The sequence below is a fragment of the Panthera pardus genome, unplaced genomic scaffold, assembly GCF_024362965.1.
Source record: "Panthera pardus isolate Hobbes unplaced genomic scaffold, ASM2436296v1 HiC_scaffold_13, whole genome shotgun sequence".
NCBI lineage: Eukaryota > Metazoa > Chordata > Mammalia > Carnivora > Felidae > Panthera > Panthera pardus.
The window spans coordinates 113,058,933-113,075,266 of record NW_026526688.1 but is presented as its reverse complement, the minus strand read 5'-3'; the positions used below and the strand labels follow the sequence as shown (position 1 = coordinate 113,075,266).

Sequence of the window (16,334 nt, the reverse complement as noted above, 5' to 3'; positions counted from 1 at the left end):
TATCAGGGTAATGCTGGCCTCATAGATTGAATTTGGAAGCTTTCCTTCCTCTTCCATTGTTTGTAATAATTTGAGAATAGGTATTAACTCTTTAAATGTTTGGTAGAATTCACCTGTGAAGCCGTCCAGTCCTGGACTTCTGTTTGTTGGGAGTTTTTTTGATTACTGCCTCAACTTCATTGCTGGTAATCAGTCCATTGAAATTTTCTATTTCTTCCTGATTCAGTTTTAGAGGTTATATAAATATATGTATATATTTAATGTTTATTTATTTTTGAGAGAGAGACAGAGCATGAGCAGGGGAGGGGCAGAGAGAGAGGGAGTCACAGAATCCGAAGTAGGCTCCAGGCTCCGAGCTGTGAGCACAGAGTGCGATATGGGCCTCAAACCCATGAACCATGAGACATGACCTGAGCCGAAGTTGGATGTTTGACAGACTGAGACACCTACGTGCCCCAGAGGTTATATGTTTTTAATAGTTTATTCATTTCTTTAAGTTGTCCAATATTTTGGCATATAATTTTTCACAACATCCTCCTATAACTCCTGTATTTCTCTGGTGTTGGTTGTTATTTCTCCTCTTTCATTTCTGATTTTGTTTATTTAAATCCTCTCTCTCTCTCTGTTTTGTTTTTTTTTTTATAAGTCTGGCTAGAAGCTTGTCAATTTTATTGATCTTTTCAAAGAACTAGCTCCTGGTTTCATTTATCTGTTCTATTATTTTTTTTTAGTTCTGTTTTGTTTATTTATGCTCTAATTTTTATTATTTACTTCTTTTTACTGGTTTGGGGTTTTGTTTGCTCTTCTTTTTGTAGCTCCTTTAGGTGTAAGTTTAGGCTGTTTGTGGAGATTTTTCTTGTTTCTTGAGGTAGGCCTGTACTATTGTAAACTTCCCTGTTAGAACAGCTTTTGCTGCATCCCAAAGATTTTGGACTCTTGTATTTTTATTTTTATTTGTTCCGTGTATTTTTTTTTAATCTCATCTTTGATTTCCTAGATGGTCATTCATTGTTTAGTAGCATGCTATTGAACTTCCATGTATTTGTGTTCTTTCCAGACTTTTTATTTGTGGTTGACTTTTAGTCTCATAGCATTATGGTTGGAAAAGATACATAATATGATTCTGATCTTTTTGAGTTTGTTGAGATTTGTTTTATGGCCTAATGTGTGATCTCTTCTGGAGAATATTCAGGTGCACTTAAAAAAGAATGTGTATTCTGCTGTCTTAGGATACAATGTTAGATCCATCTAGTCATTCAAAACTATTGTTTCCTTATTGATTTCCTATTTGGGTGATCTAGCATTGATGTAATTAAGATGTTGAAGTCCCCTACTATTATTATGTTACTATTGATTACTTCATTTATGTTTGTTATTAACTGTTTTATGTATTTGTGGCTATCATGTTGGGTGCATAAATAATTACAATTGTTGTATCTTCTTGTTGGATTGTTCCCTCTATGATTATATAGTGTCCTTCTTTTGTTATGGTCTCTGTTTAAAATATTTTTTTAATGTTTATTTTTGTGAGAGAGAGACAGAGCATGAGCAGGGGAGGGGCAGAGAGAGAGGGAGACACAGATTCCAAAGCAGGCTCCAGGCTCTGAGCTTTCAGCACAGAGCCTGACACGGGGCTTGAACTCATGGACCATGAGATCATGACCTGAGCCAAAGTTGGATGCCCAACCGACTGAGCCACCCAGGCACACCTACAGTCTCTGTTTTAAAGCCTATTTTTTTGATACAAGTATTGCTACCCTGTCTTTCTTTTCACTTCCATTTGTTTATGCAGAATATTTTAGAATTCTTCTTCCTCCAACTCTGTTTTATTTTTTCTATTTTTTATTTTAGATAAAGTGCTAGTGGGGGAGAAAGGCAGGGGGAGAGAGAGAATCTTAAGCAAACTGCAAGCTTACCATGAAGCCTGATGCAGGGCTCGATCCCATGACCCTGTGATCATCACCTGAGCTGAAATCAAGAGTTGGACACTCAACCAGCTGAGGCACCCAGCTGCCCCTTCAAGTCTGTTTTCTGATCATATCCTGGGCCTCCCTTTTTAAATAATAGAAAAAAAATAAATTACTAAATAGCATAATGAAGTGTTTTAATAAAGAAAATAACTGTTTCTCAGAAAAGACATTCTGACCACAAGTTTTGAACATTTTTTCTTCCTCTTTTCTTTCCACAGTAGGACAATGTTAATTTTGAGACAGAAGTGAAGATTCTTAGAGGTAGGTCCCAGGTGGGAATACTACCTGGAGAGGAGACATTTTCCTGGACTCTCAGACTCTTTCAGGGTTCTGGAATTCCAGGGTTGAAGAGTGTTGTTTCTTTGGCCAAGTCAGAAGTGAGGCAGGGTACTGACTTCCAAAGAGACCTTCATGGGTCTGGCCTTGACCAGTGATTGGAAGCTCCTCTAGGGGTTGTTCTTCTTTCCTGCTATTTCCAGTTTTTAAAGAGGGTCTTATTAAGAATGAGAGATTGATCTCACTTGTGCTGAGGAAAATGAGAAAAAGGCCAATCCTGTTTCAGATGAAGTGATATAATAAGTGGCAGATAGGAGAGACTTCCAGAGCACTGTGCTCCTACAGTGGTGTGACCAGAGGTAGAGAAGCTCAGATGAGAGGCACTGGTGGTCAAGGTTAAGGGAGGCAGAATATTTCCCAGTTAGTGGTTTAGTATAGTAGTCCCCACTTATCCACGGATTTGCTTTCTGTGGTTTCAGTCTTGTGCAGTCATCTGGAAGCAGATGATTCTCCTGACATAAGGTCAGAAGGTCAACGGTAGCCTAAACTACATCACAATGCTTATCATTCATCTCACTTCATCTTATCACATAGGCATTTTATCATGTCACATGATAAGAAGGGTAAGTATGGTACAATAAGATATTTTGAGAGACGATATTCTATATAACTTTTATTGCTGTATATTGTTATAATTGCTCTATTTTATTATTAGTTATTTTTTAAGTTTATTTATTTTGAGAGAGGGAGAGTGAGTAGGGGAGGGGTGGTGAGAGAGGGAAAGAGAGAATCCCAAGCAGGCTTTGTGCCACCAGCATAGAGCCCAATGTGGGGCTTGAACACATGAACATGAGATTATGACCTGAGCTGAAACCAAGAATCAAATGTTTAATCGACTGACCCACCCAGGCACCCCTATTAATTATTGTTTTTAATCTCTTACTGTGCCTAATTTATAAAGTAAACTTCATCATAATTTTTATTATAAGGAAAAACATAGTTTATTTAGGGTTGAGTACTATCTGATGTTTCAGGCATCCACTGGGGGTCGTGGATGTATTTCTCGTAGATAAGGGGGAACTACTGTAGTAGGAGAATAAAATAGTTTGGATTGCGAATCAATTAGTATATATCCCCTTTTTATTTTTATCATTGATTTGTAGATTTTGTTGTACTAATTTATTTAGATTAATTTATGCTGTTACAAAATCAAATACTGGACCTCAGATAAAAGGTAACACGTATTTCTTACCTAAAAAATAAACCCTCCCAAGTCTGTGCAATATTCTTAACAAAAAGTTAAGTCACTTTGATTATAGTTGAGGATACTAGCAACTTTCCAATACATATAAATTACTCAATCTAAGATATTTTAGCAATTATTTTAATAAGATAGTTTTATAAACTTGTTATGAACAAACAAAAAACATTAGCTAACCTCAACAACTGGAAACTATTACATTGGAGAGCTTTTTCAGAATGTCCAGATCAATTTTAAAGAACATACTTTCTGTCAAGGAATTTCTAAACATTATTCAAGAAATTTTCAAATTTCATGAAGCAGTTCAGTGTTTAGTTCAGTTTTAATTTTTACTCCAAATCTGAGAAATCCTAGAGTTAGGGAACAAAATGTTCTGTTATAAATGTTATGTTAATCAATGTTTTGTTATAGTTTCTAATGTTAGAATTAGAATTAACTTTGAGAAATCAGCAGGAACAACAACAACAGCACAACAAAAACCTGAAACATTGGAACATAATTTCCTCCAGTGTCTATTTACTTCTCGCCCAAAGGTCAATACTTTCATCCAAAATGGTAGTGCTACTCATTGTGAAGGAGCTATTACTTGCATGTTAGGTGAACCAAGAATGCAGGTTCATTTTGTAGAAATTCTTTATTAATAATAGTGTTGATAAATACTGGTATTGCATGCCACCATTTCAGTCCCTCTTACACTGCTGGTGGGAATGCAAACTGGTGCAGCCACTCTGGAAAACAGTATGGAGGTTCCACAAATAGTTAAAAATAGAACTACCTTATGACCCAGCAATTTCAGTACTAGGTCTTTACCCATAGGGTATAAAAATACTGATTAAAAGGGGGTACCTGCACCCCAGTGTTTACAGCAGCATTATCAACAACAATAGCCAAATTATGGAAAGAGCACAAATGTCCACTGACTGGTGAATAAAGAAGATGTGACATAAAAGTTGAAAGGAACATCAGCCATCAAGAATGAAGTCTTTTGAAACAATGTGGATGGAACTAGAGTGTATTATGCTAAGTGAAATAAGTCAGTCAGAGACTTGACAAATACTGTGTGATTTCACTCATATGTGAAATTTGAGAAACAAAACAGATGAACATAGGGAAGGGAAGGAAAAATAAAATAAGATAAAAACAGGGAGGCAAACCATAAGTGACTGTTAAATATAGAAAAAAATGAGGGTTGCTGGAGGGGAAGTGGGTGGGGGATGGGCTAGATGGGTGATGGGCATTAAGGAAGACACTTGTTGGGATGAGCCCTGGGTATTATATGTAAGCGATGAATCACTAAATTCTCCTGAAAGCAATACTATACTATATGTTAGCTAACTTGAATTTAAATAAAATCTTGGAAGAAAAAAATAAGGAACATAAACTGACTATTAAGAGAGGAAGAAAGTTGACAGTTCCTGAATTTTGTAAAACTGTGAAACTCCACAAATTTCAAGTATATGTTCTTTGGAAAAGAATCTGATATATTTTTTGAAATAAAACATGGTTTAAAAAAAAAAAGAATTCCTGTCGCCTAAAAGGTCCTTCTAGCTGGACTAAGAATCAAGTTGACATGAGACAGATTAATAGGAGAAAATAGAATTTAGTAAGTATATGTATGGGGAATCCACATCGCCATGAAAGATAGGCAAAATGAAGTATATTTATCATTCTGAACTAAAAACGAGTAGGGGTTTGGGACTTTCAGAAAAGGAATGTTATTCACAGGGTGATAAGAAGAGCAGATATTTGGTAATTAGATGATTGCCCTGCCATGCAGATGGATCATTCAGGTAAAACTTCTTTCTGTTAATAACTCTTATTCTGGGAAGGGCCCCCAATTTAGATTCTTCTATGTAGTTAAGGGAGGGGCAAAATTTCCTCTTAAGCCCATAGGGTCTCAAGTACCTTCAGCTCAAAATAACCCGCATGCCAAAGTGGCACATTCTTGGGGGGCCCTGTCCTGAACACCTTCAATTCAAATGTTTCCTTTTGGTGTAGGCAGGCTGGGTCCAAGGACCCAGAGGCGTTCCTACAGGACCAGCCAAGAGAGTCTACATGCAGGATAGAAATCAAACGTGAGCTGCGAGGGCATGAGAGCAGAGTTCATTGAAGATATAGAAAGAGTGCAAATACAGACAGAGCATCCAAGAGACTCAGAAAGGGAAAAGATAGTCTCATCTTTGCTTGGATCTGGGATTTTTACTGAGGATTGTGGTCTGGTGTACATATCCTCCCAGGCATCCAGGATCTAGTCAGAACAAGGAAAAGGGTCCAGGTGTCCTCCATAAGTCGCTTATTCCTTGGAGCCAGGGGATCTTGGCGTCAAGATGTCTAGTGCTGGTGGTCTGGAATATGCACAGGATGGCTTCACTCGGTCATTCTCGCCCAGTCCTTCCTTAGATGTTATCTAATGTGCTGGAAGACTCTAAAGAAACCATTAACTCCTTGTTCCTTACAAGGAGGACATACATTATTTGTACTATGAGGCATATGTAAAGTGGGGGTGCAGGCCCTAGCAAGAATAGAAGCAGGAAAAGGAGCAAAAAGCAGATTTTTATGGAGTCCTTCAGTTTCTCTATCTCATTTGATGCTGGAATTTAGTTAATGTATGGAAACTTCAGTTGTTTTAGCCAAATATTAGGCAGAAACTTTTGCTCTCATCACCTCTTGACCTTCTTTCTAAGCCAGGAGTTTGAATTGGTGTGTGCGTCTGTTTTCACTTTATGACCTTGATTTTCTGATTCTCCCAAGCCTGGCTAACCATGCTAATGTCTCTCAGTGTCTGGGTTTCCCAAGTATTTCCCAGGATACTTAGAACGCTGGAATTTGTGTGAGTGTGAATGCATTTGAGAGCCAGCAGACCCCCATGACAATGATTCATGGTATGGGCTGATTTATTTGCAAGCCCCCTCCCAGTGGCAGGATAGAAAAGGCCTCTCAGAGAACAGTAGTACTTTCTTCCTCCATCCAGAGTAGCCTGTCAGGGTGCTACAGACTAGCTTTGTCTTTGTAGGTAGATTTCATTCATAAGGTGATTCTCTTTGTGGGTAGATGGTTGTTAGGATACAGACGGTCCTAACAACATCAAGGCAGCTGCCTTGTTCTTTAGCACATGATGTGGCAGTTGAGAAATAGTGTTTTATTTTATTCATTTCAATACTTTTCTGATTAAAATTTCAAAAGCTTGAAGAAGGGTCTTTCTTCTTCCATAGGTTGCATCCTTTTATAAACAGATCAATTACAGAAGATCAGTCACAATCAGCACCATATAGCTGTTGACAACAATCCTGTGTATTTGGGACCCTTCCCTTATGAAGTTGAAAAACATGCAGAGTTTAGAACCTACCAGGAGTCTTCATATGTTTTCCTCCCTCTGAAGCATACAGTTGTTCTGTTTACTATAGAATGTTCAGCAGAAAGGAATTTAACCTCTCCTTGGTCTGCAGGGAAACTGCATAGGCTATTGTCATTAATTTACCCAGTATGTGGAAATATAGATCTTTTAGATTTAAGCAACATTGTTGAGAATTTTAAAAGCTCTGAGTGGATCAAAAAGTTTATTATATTTTGGAAAACAAATTTGAAAAACCAACTGAAACTTACATTTCTTGATTATTCTAATGAATCCTGGCAACAATTTCATGTTAAGGAGAAAAAAGAATATGTGAAGAAAAATTTCCATCTAAAATTTCAATGCATTTAAAAAGCACCCAACAATGGGGGTGCCTGGGTGGCTCAGTTGGTTAAGCGTCTGACTCTTGATTTTGGCTCAGGTCAGGATGTCACAGTTTGTGGGATCAAGCCCCACGTTGGGCTCTGAGCTGGCAATGCAGAACCTGCTTGGGATTCTCTCTCTCTCCCTCTCTGCCCCTCTCCTGTGTGCTCTTCCTCCCCCCCCCCCACAATTAAAAAAAGAAAGGATGATAGGTGAATTTCTTTAAATATTGATAGATTATCTTCTGGAACAGAAACCTAAAAAAAAGCACACTGTGCATGGATATCCCTCTGTCACATAAGCTATGTTGATGCATAGGAAATGACTAGGTTTTATTACTTCCAACAGACAGGATGAAATGCCATTTTTTAAACAAAGGACACATTTTAAACAGTGAATTCTGGTTGGTGCATTACACATGTGGATTGATCTTGTCACAGGAAAAAGTGGAGCAGTAGATAGGTGGTTCTAGTGTTACCTTGCTGTTGTCTTATTTTGCATGAGAGCGCTCCCTCAGTTTCAGTCGATGGGCTATACCTGGCAGGTTGTGTTAGGCTTCAACTTTTGAAGTTAATAAGGTTCAATTGTGTAGCTGATATGAGCTTCCAGTACTCACCTCATAGGATTTTATGACGACTAAATACATTAATCAATATAAGGTCCTTAGACTCACACCTGACTTAGTGAGTTTCCAGTAAATACTAGCTGTTACTCCCCACCCAATACCATAAGCTGAGACATTTAGAACACCTTTGCTTTGTGAACACCTTTGCTTAATGATGCTTAGAGAAATCTGAAGTTAGTTTCTTGGGATGAGCCAAGTCCTCACAATCATCTTACCCACAGTTTTCTGTGATTTGTTATTATCCTTGATGATAAAGTATGACACAAAATTTCCAATTAATTATTTTTTCCTAATTACTCCATCATATCTGCTTTCAATATTCCAAAGAAATTACATGAAGTATTTTTTCTCTATATTTGTATAGCTATATGTGCAGCTGGGGCTTAGGATTAACTGGTTGGTCAGGGTGGAATTAATAAGAAAAATGAAGTTGGACTCAGGAAGCATCTAGAATCCAACACTTTTTAATTTCTTATTGTTTTTGTCTATTTGTCTAGGGATACTCAGAATGTATCTACAGGCAAATATTTATTTGTTTAGGCTTGTAATTTGAGAAACATTATCTTAAAGTAGTGAAAGAAGATAATTGTGTTAAGGTGTTATCACATGGTTTGATTTGCTGACAGGTGTAAGGTGTTATCTCATGGTTTTGATTTGCATTTCGCTAGTAATTACTGATGTTGAGCATATTTTCATGTGTCTGTTGACCATATTTATGTCTTGTTTGGAGAAATGTAGACTCAGATTCTCTCCCCATTTTTTTAAATGTTATTTATTTTTGAGGTGGGGGCTGACAGATTGTGAGTGGGAGAGGGGCAGAGAGAGACAGAGACACAGAATCTGAAGCAGGCTCTAGGCTCTGAGCTGTCAGCACAGAGCCTGACATGGCACTCAAACTCACAGACTGTGAGATCATGATCTGAGCCAAAGTTGGACACTCAAACTGAGCCACCCAGGTGCCCCTCTCCTCAGTTTTAAATAGGGTTTTTGGTTGTGTTTTTGAGTTGTAGGAGTTCTCTCTATATTTTTGCATATTTATACCTTATCAGATATACGGTTTGCAAATATCTTCTCCCATTCAGTAGGTTGCCTTATCATTTGATGATGGTTTTCTTTGCTGTGCAGAAGCTGTTTATTTGATGTCGTCCCATTTGTTTATTTTTGCTTTTGTTACTCTTGCCTTTGGAGTCAGATTGCAAGGATGGCACTAAGACCAATGTTAGGGAGCTTACCACCTATGTTTTCTTCTAGGACTTTTATGGTTTCAGGTCTTCCATTCAAGGCTTTAATCTATTTTGAGTTAATTTTTGTGTGTGGTATAAATAGTAGTCCAGTTTCATTCTTTTGCATGGTAGCTGTCCAGTTTTCCCAACACCATTTATTGAAGAGATTGTCCTTTCTCCATTGTGTATTCTTGGCTCCTGTGTTAAACAGACCCATTTTCTAACCAGTTCCTGGAACATGGATGCAGAGAATCTGGCCTTAGGGTGAACATGCCTAGAGCAGTGTTTCCCAAAGTGGGTTTCTTGACACAGTTGAACTATGAGACCCTAACTAGTAAGAGTTCTTGTTAAATTCAGTTAGAGATAAGCAGCACAGCATGATGTTTAAAAGCTAGACTATGTGATCAGAAAGACATGGCTTTATTATTTATAAATAATTAATCTGTTACTTATTGGCCATGTGACTATGTCACGTTAACTGCTCTAAACTTCAGTCTCTTCTTCTGTACAATAAAACCACTGAGAACCCATCTCCTGGTATTATCCAACTAAATGAAACAATACATTCAATGTGCTACCCTAAGAGATAACACCCAAGATGTTGGCTATTGCTATTCTGGTGATACTCACCACCTACCTTCTTGGAGTATCAAAAAGTGTAATGGCACATTAAAGGGTGAGAAGTCCTATTGAAAAAAAAATCTGCAGAACCTTCTTGTCCCAGTTACCATCCTGAGAACCTGGAAGACCTCTTAAGGTTGACGGTGAGAATCGGATTGAGGGTTAGGTAGGGGCTATTTTCTGCTTTAGATGACACATGTCTACCACCACTCTGGGACTAGGGTGGCAAACTTCATTCGCATTTTTCAGAAAGCAAAATTGGGCCCCTAGGCTTGTCTTTCAGAATTAAGATTTAAATTCACCTCTCTGGCTCCCCTTTCTGGATGTATTATTTCTGGGTCACTTGGTTTCTCTCTCACCTGCCTTGAATTTTGACACTAATGAATAAGCTGAGAAAAAAGCTATGATTGTCCACCAAAACAGATGGGGTTAGTCTTTTAGAATGAAATAAAACTTTCTGTGGTTCATAAAACCCAAGTTGCCCCTCAAGTCAGCCTCTTGAGAGGCAGTAATAAATGATTCTTCTTAGGGGTTTATGGTAGGAGCAGTGAAAGGCGTCAAGCTTTCTTATGTCATCAGGTCCATCACTTTAAATCTACCTTCTTTCTGCATGGTGTTGTTGAATCCTGAAGGTCTGGAGCTTCCTTTTCACTGTCTGTCCTGTGAACCTGCAGTCTGTTTCCAGATTTAGAGCAGGAAGCCTGTGGTGGGGAGAGCAGGGTGCCATATGGGCCTGAGAGAAGCCCAGGATTTTTTGTTAATCTGATTGCGAGAATCATTTATGTGCTAACTAGGTTCTGTGGGTCTTTGCCCCCAGGGGGCAGAAGAGCTTGGCTTCCTTTTCCCATTTACCTGTGTGGGACCTCTCCCACCAGCTCAGAACAGGTGAAAAAGGGACTGTTGTGAAATATTCTGTTTCTACCGCCCACTTCAATCAAAACCTGCTTTTCCTAATTGACCTCTGAACCAGCTCTTGGAGTCACTAATGAACATCTTCAGGATGCTCCAAGCATTCTGGCCTCCTTTGTAATTTCTGCAGATCCCCTGCTAATCCCCAGGTTGAGAAGTCAGAGGCTTCAATTGATTTGCTGTGACCGGTTTGCTGTTTTGGGGTTTGTATTCCTTAGAAGTAATGTTTGATTTTCTGTGCACTTCCCTTTTACTGAATGGCACCCAAAACAAACACCATAGGTTTTGCCACGGGAAACTTTAGCTGTTCCAACATGCACATTCTGCTGACTTTCAGATCCACAAATTGTCCCACACACTGATGTTTACAGAGTCTTTGACAGGTCTTAAAAACCCTAACTTATTTATCATTTCCTGTGGTAATACAGAATGACTATTTTACCAAGCCTAATTTTTAAAGTCTTTCATTTTTAAAAGAATCATGTTACATTTCATGTGTACAAATACTCACCCAGGCCCTACAGTTACACAAAATGATGCCAACAGTGTAGGGGGGGAAATGAACAATGTTTTGAGGGAAGTGGAATTAAAACCAGTTACATAAGCAAAATGAAGATTGTAATGTCTCAACATATGGCAATCCAGACCAAGGCAGGAAAGAGGGTGATATTGGGCTGCTAATTGGGCACCAACTAGTGGTGGCCATTGGGAAACATCATTGGATTTCCTCATCTGAACTAGATCCATGATTTCCAGTTCACCAAGATGTAAGAATCATCTGGAATGTCTCACCCTCAGCCCAGCCATTATACTAAATTGGAATCTTAAAGGAAGGGGTCTGCAAAAGACACACACACACACACACACACACACACACACAACATTCTGATTCTTTTGGACAATTTTAGGAAACACTGATAGGTAATGTTTAGGATCTTTTTAGTTCCAAGAGGATGCTATCTATGATTCACCAGCGAATGGGAAAAATCTGAAGAGTAAATTCATTAATTCATACTTAATACTGTAATAAATATTTTCTATTTTTTGAAAAGTTAGTGAAGTTAATGTTATGGTTTGTGTTTTATGGATCTAAGTATTCTTCAGATTTCTCTTTGATTTATTAATTGTAATATCTGGCCCATCTAGCTCATGGTGTTATATTAAATGAGATCAAATGGATAAATGAGATCAAGATGTGGAAGTTTGTTGTTGTTGTTGTTGTTGTTATTATTGCTATTAGTAAAATAACCACTGTAGGATTGACTCTGCTTTTATGAATTTGATAGATCTGCTGGTGTCTTTGGCTTTGTTCCTTTGGTAAAAGCCAGACAAATTAGCAAATTACAATTATTTCTTTATTACTTTTTTATTCAAAAATTTTGAGTACCTATTATGTACAAAGTGTTGTGCTATATTCTGTCTAAAATTTTTAAAGTACCTTTTCTTTCTCCTTTTTTTTTAAACCTGGAAACCTCCCATTCAGTAATACTTTTATTTATTTAAAAAATTTTTTTTCAATGTTTATTCATTTTTGAAAGAGACAGAGAGAGCGGCAGGGGGTGGGATACAGAGAGACAGAGGGAGACAGAGAATCTGAAGCAGGCTCCAGGCTCTGAGCTGTCAGCACAGAGCCTGACGCTGGGCTTGGACTCATGAGCCAGGAGATCATGACCTAAGCTGAAATTGGATGTCCAATCGACTGAGCCACCCAGGTGCCCCTATTTATTTTTTTTAAGTCTTATTTATTTTTTTGTATTCTCAACACCCAGCGTGGGGCTTGCACTCATGACCCTGAGACCAAAAGTCATATGCTCTTCTGACTACGCAGCCAGGTGCCCCCATTTAGTAATACTTTTAAATAAATAAGTTTTATTGAATGAATAAATGTATCATTCATGTATCAAGTATCAGCACATAAGAAAATTAATAATACGTATTGGGTGCATTTATTCAATTTATAGAGAGTACATGATACACATTTCAAAAAGAGGACTCCTAGCAATAAATCTACAGGCCCACAGATGAGTAGCTATGAGCTTAGGGTGCCTTTTGCTATATGACTTCCTTTCCTCCAGGACACACTGCTGTGGGATAGATGAGTTACACCAACGTTCTCATCCAGGGGTTCAAACCTGAACAGTGGCACAAACCTATATAGTGAGACCTTGGTTGTGGGAATCGGCAGTGGCAAATTATATTTGTGTAGTGCTCCATAATTAATAAAATACTTTCCCATATAAAATTTCATTTCTTTCCTCAATAATCCTCTGATGTAGCAGTGAGGTCCTGTGCAGGGAAGCTATGGCGCCAGGACTAGAAACAAGGTCTCCTGGCTCTCAGTCCATTACCCTCTTCCCATTTCTTCTATGATACTTCTGGTTCCACAGCTAGAGTGGCAATAGGAAATGGACTGTCCTCTGTATCTGTGCAGGAGTCTTGTGTTGTGGGAAAGATATGGGAAGAGTGATTTGAGCTAATTCTCCTAGACATTCATGCCAGCACCAATTTCAAACTCTCATGATCTTGCACCCCTTCCTTCCTCTTGTATCTATTCTGATGTCCTCTAAGGTGGAGTTAATGTTCTCTGACCTTAGAACATAATTCCTGAGTAAGAGGATGTTAATCCATCATTACGTTTAGTCTTTTTTTTTTAAATATTTTTATTTATTTTTGAGACAGAGAGAGACAGAACATGAGCAGGGGAGGGGCAGAGAGAGAGGGAGACACAGAATCTGAAGCAGGCTCCAGGGTCTGAGCTGTCAGCACAGAGCCCAACGCGGGGCTCGAACTCATGGACCGTGAGAATATGACCTGAGCTGAAATCAGACGCTTAACCGACTGAGCTACCCAGGTGCCCCTCATTCCGTTTAATCTTTAGAACAATGAACACGTTCACTATGTCACATTAAGGTATTAAAGTCTAGTGTGGATGCAATGTGAATAATATGTGAGAATAATGTGAACCTCGCGGAGAAGCAAGAATATGTTAGCATTCATCTCCAATCCCCCACTCATCCCAGAGGTTCCAGAGTTATCTAAAGGCAGGGCTGAAGGAGCCTTCTCACGCTCAGGCAGAAGAGACCAAGGCGACTAATCTGGCTGCAGGAGACGAAGCTATTCTCTGGCATTATCTTGAAGCATCAAAGGCAAGCTCTGTGCAGAGTCAGTCAATGTGCGCTGAGGTTTCCAAAGAAAGGTATCAGGTTCCCAAAGCAGATGTTGGATACTTGGGAGTCTGAGAGGGAAGGTGGCATCGCCTGGAACAGGAGATGATAGGGTTAGGGCCCCGGGCAAGGCCCTGCAGCAATCGAAACTCCAGTGCAGTCTACCACCCAAATTTAGCAGATAAAAATATAGGGCAACTAGTTAAATTTGAATTTCAGATAAACGTGAAATAATTTTTTTAGTGTAAGTATGTCCCATGCAACATACATGCAATTCAGATTTAACTGGGCATGCTGGGTTTTATGTGGCAATGCAAACAGAGACAAAGCATCTCAGAGCTTTCACAGGCTGGCATTTCAGTTTTTCCTGTTTCCACTTAAGACCTCTTCTTTCCATCATCTTCTATGTCATTACTCCAAAGTTCTTTCTGTTCATTAGGTAAGAAGAGGAGGTGGGCTCCATTTCCAAAATGATAATATCTGTAATATTATTTCCAATTTATATAATTAAAAGTTACCTTCATATAGACCCTATCCACAATAGAAAACAGGTGGTTTCTTTTTTAACATAAAATGGCATTTTGTAGATCAGAGTAGAAAGTGGTTTTCTCTTCAAGTAGTTCTTTTTTTCATAATTGACAATGTTCATTTCGTACAATTTGTGAAGAAGACGATTTATAAAATTAAGTAGGACTATCTACAGGAACTTGTTCTCTATACAACTGTCTTCATTTAAAATACAAAACCAGGGGCACTTGGGTGGCTCAGTCGGTTAAGCATCTGACTTCAGCTCAGGTCATGATCTCATAGTTTGTGAGTTCAAGCCCTACATCAGGCTCTGTGCTGACAGCTCAGAGCCTGGGGCCTGCTTCAGATTCTGTGTCTCCCTCTCTCTCTGCCCTGTCCCCCCCCCCCCCCCCCATCACACTCTGTGTCTCTCTCTAAAATAAGTAAACATAAAAATAAATAAAATATAAAAACAGTAATTAAGAATTAAGTCTACTTGTATTAGCTGTCATGGGAAAATACTTTTCTAAATCAGATAAAATCCTGAAAATGTCTTTCTTCCCACACAGGTCCTGAACCCTTCTTAATTTTCTCCCATGGAGGCAGTATCTTTAGGATTGACCTGGACGGAACTAATTATGAGCAGTTGGTGGCTGATGCTGGTGTATCAGTGATCATGGATTTTCATTACTATAAGGAAAGACTCTATTGGGTAGATCTAGAACGGCAACTTTTGCAAAGAGTTTTTCTGAATGGGACAAGGCAAGAGGTAAAGTACATTTCCCGAAGCATTTGAGGGATTTCTGTATAGGCTGACAAACATGATACAGTTAATTTGCAATGTATAGATGAGTGAAAATTACATTCCAATTCAAATGTTTCTGGCATTTGTGGATATTTCTTTATTTATTTTAAAGCTCATTCAGGGGCGCCTGGGTGGCTCAGTCGGTTAGGCGTCCAGCTTCGGCTCAGGTCATGATCTCGCGGTCCGTGAGTTCAAGTCCCGCATCGGGCTCTGTGCTGACAGCTCAGAGCCTGGAGCCTGTTTCAGATTCTGTGTCTCCCGAGATCTCTGACCCTCCCCCGTTCATGCTCTGTCTCTCCCTGTCTCAAAAATAAATAAACGTTAAAAAAAAATTTTAAAAAAAAGCTCATTTATTTATTTTGAAGGAGAGAGAGAGAGAGAAAGGGGAAGAGAGAGGGAGGAGAGAGAGAATGCCAAGCAGGCCCCATGCTGTTGGTGCACAGCCTGAGGCAAGGCTCCAACTCATGAACCATGAGATCATGAACTGAGCGAAAGCAAGAGTGGGACGCTTAACTGACTGAGCCACCCAGGCACCTCAGAGACATTTATTTAATCTGTATCTGTGGTATGTTACTAAATAAGCCCATAAACGTGGCGCTGATATTCAGAAGCCCCCCAAAGGAATAGGATGTGAATGTAATTTTGAAAATACGTAAGTTCATTAAGTACGGATTATTTACATGGTTGCTTCCAGTGGTTCTCAGCTGAGGGCAATTTTGCCACTCGGGATATTTGGCAGTGTCTGGAAACATGTTTGGTTTTCACATCTGGATTGGGAAAGCGGGAGAATGAGGTAGTAGCATCTCGTGGGTAGAGGCCAGGGATGCTACAAAACATGCTACAATATACAGGATGGCCCCCACCACAAGGCATTATCTGGCCCCAAATGTCAGTTGTGCTGGAGTTGGGAACCTGTTTTGTCTAAATGTCTGTCATGGGTTTTAGTACCTGATATTTAGGAGGAAAACCTTTTTTGATTCTTAAGGTGTTTGCACTGTGGGAAAAAAAACAAGAAAGCAGGTGTCAGATATGGAGTATTTTGCTTCAAGTACATACAAAAGGTCTTTAGTCTTTTTCCCTAACTGATGGAGCCCTTCAATGAGTCGCAGGAGGAATGTTCTCTCAATTCCTGAGAGGTGGATTATAGAGACATGTGACTGGAGAAACCTTAAGCATTTATTCCCAGCACAAAGTGCTCATTGTTTTGTTTGTTTTTCTTTAAACCAAACCTTTCTCCCTCCAGTTATTCTTAAAAGCT

The 16,334-nt window shown here is 39.0% G+C and overlaps 1 protein-coding gene across 6 annotated transcripts in view; it reads left to right on the top strand.

Annotated features, from left to right (window-relative positions):
* EGF (epidermal growth factor) overlaps positions 1 to 16,334 on the top strand; it is a 95,274-nt gene that overhangs the window by 9,862 nt on the left and 69,078 nt on the right. For 5 of the 6 annotated variants that reach the window (XM_019417609.2, XM_019417596.2, XM_019417585.2 and 2 more), the window contains exon 2: positions 14,841 to 15,040. In XM_019417609.2, the coding sequence (XP_019273154.2) occupies positions 14,841 to 15,040 (200 nt within the window). Of the gene's footprint in view, positions 1 to 2,188; positions 2,232 to 14,840; positions 15,041 to 16,334 lie in introns of those variants that run through there. The other variant, XM_053901359.1, reaches the window with a different exon arrangement.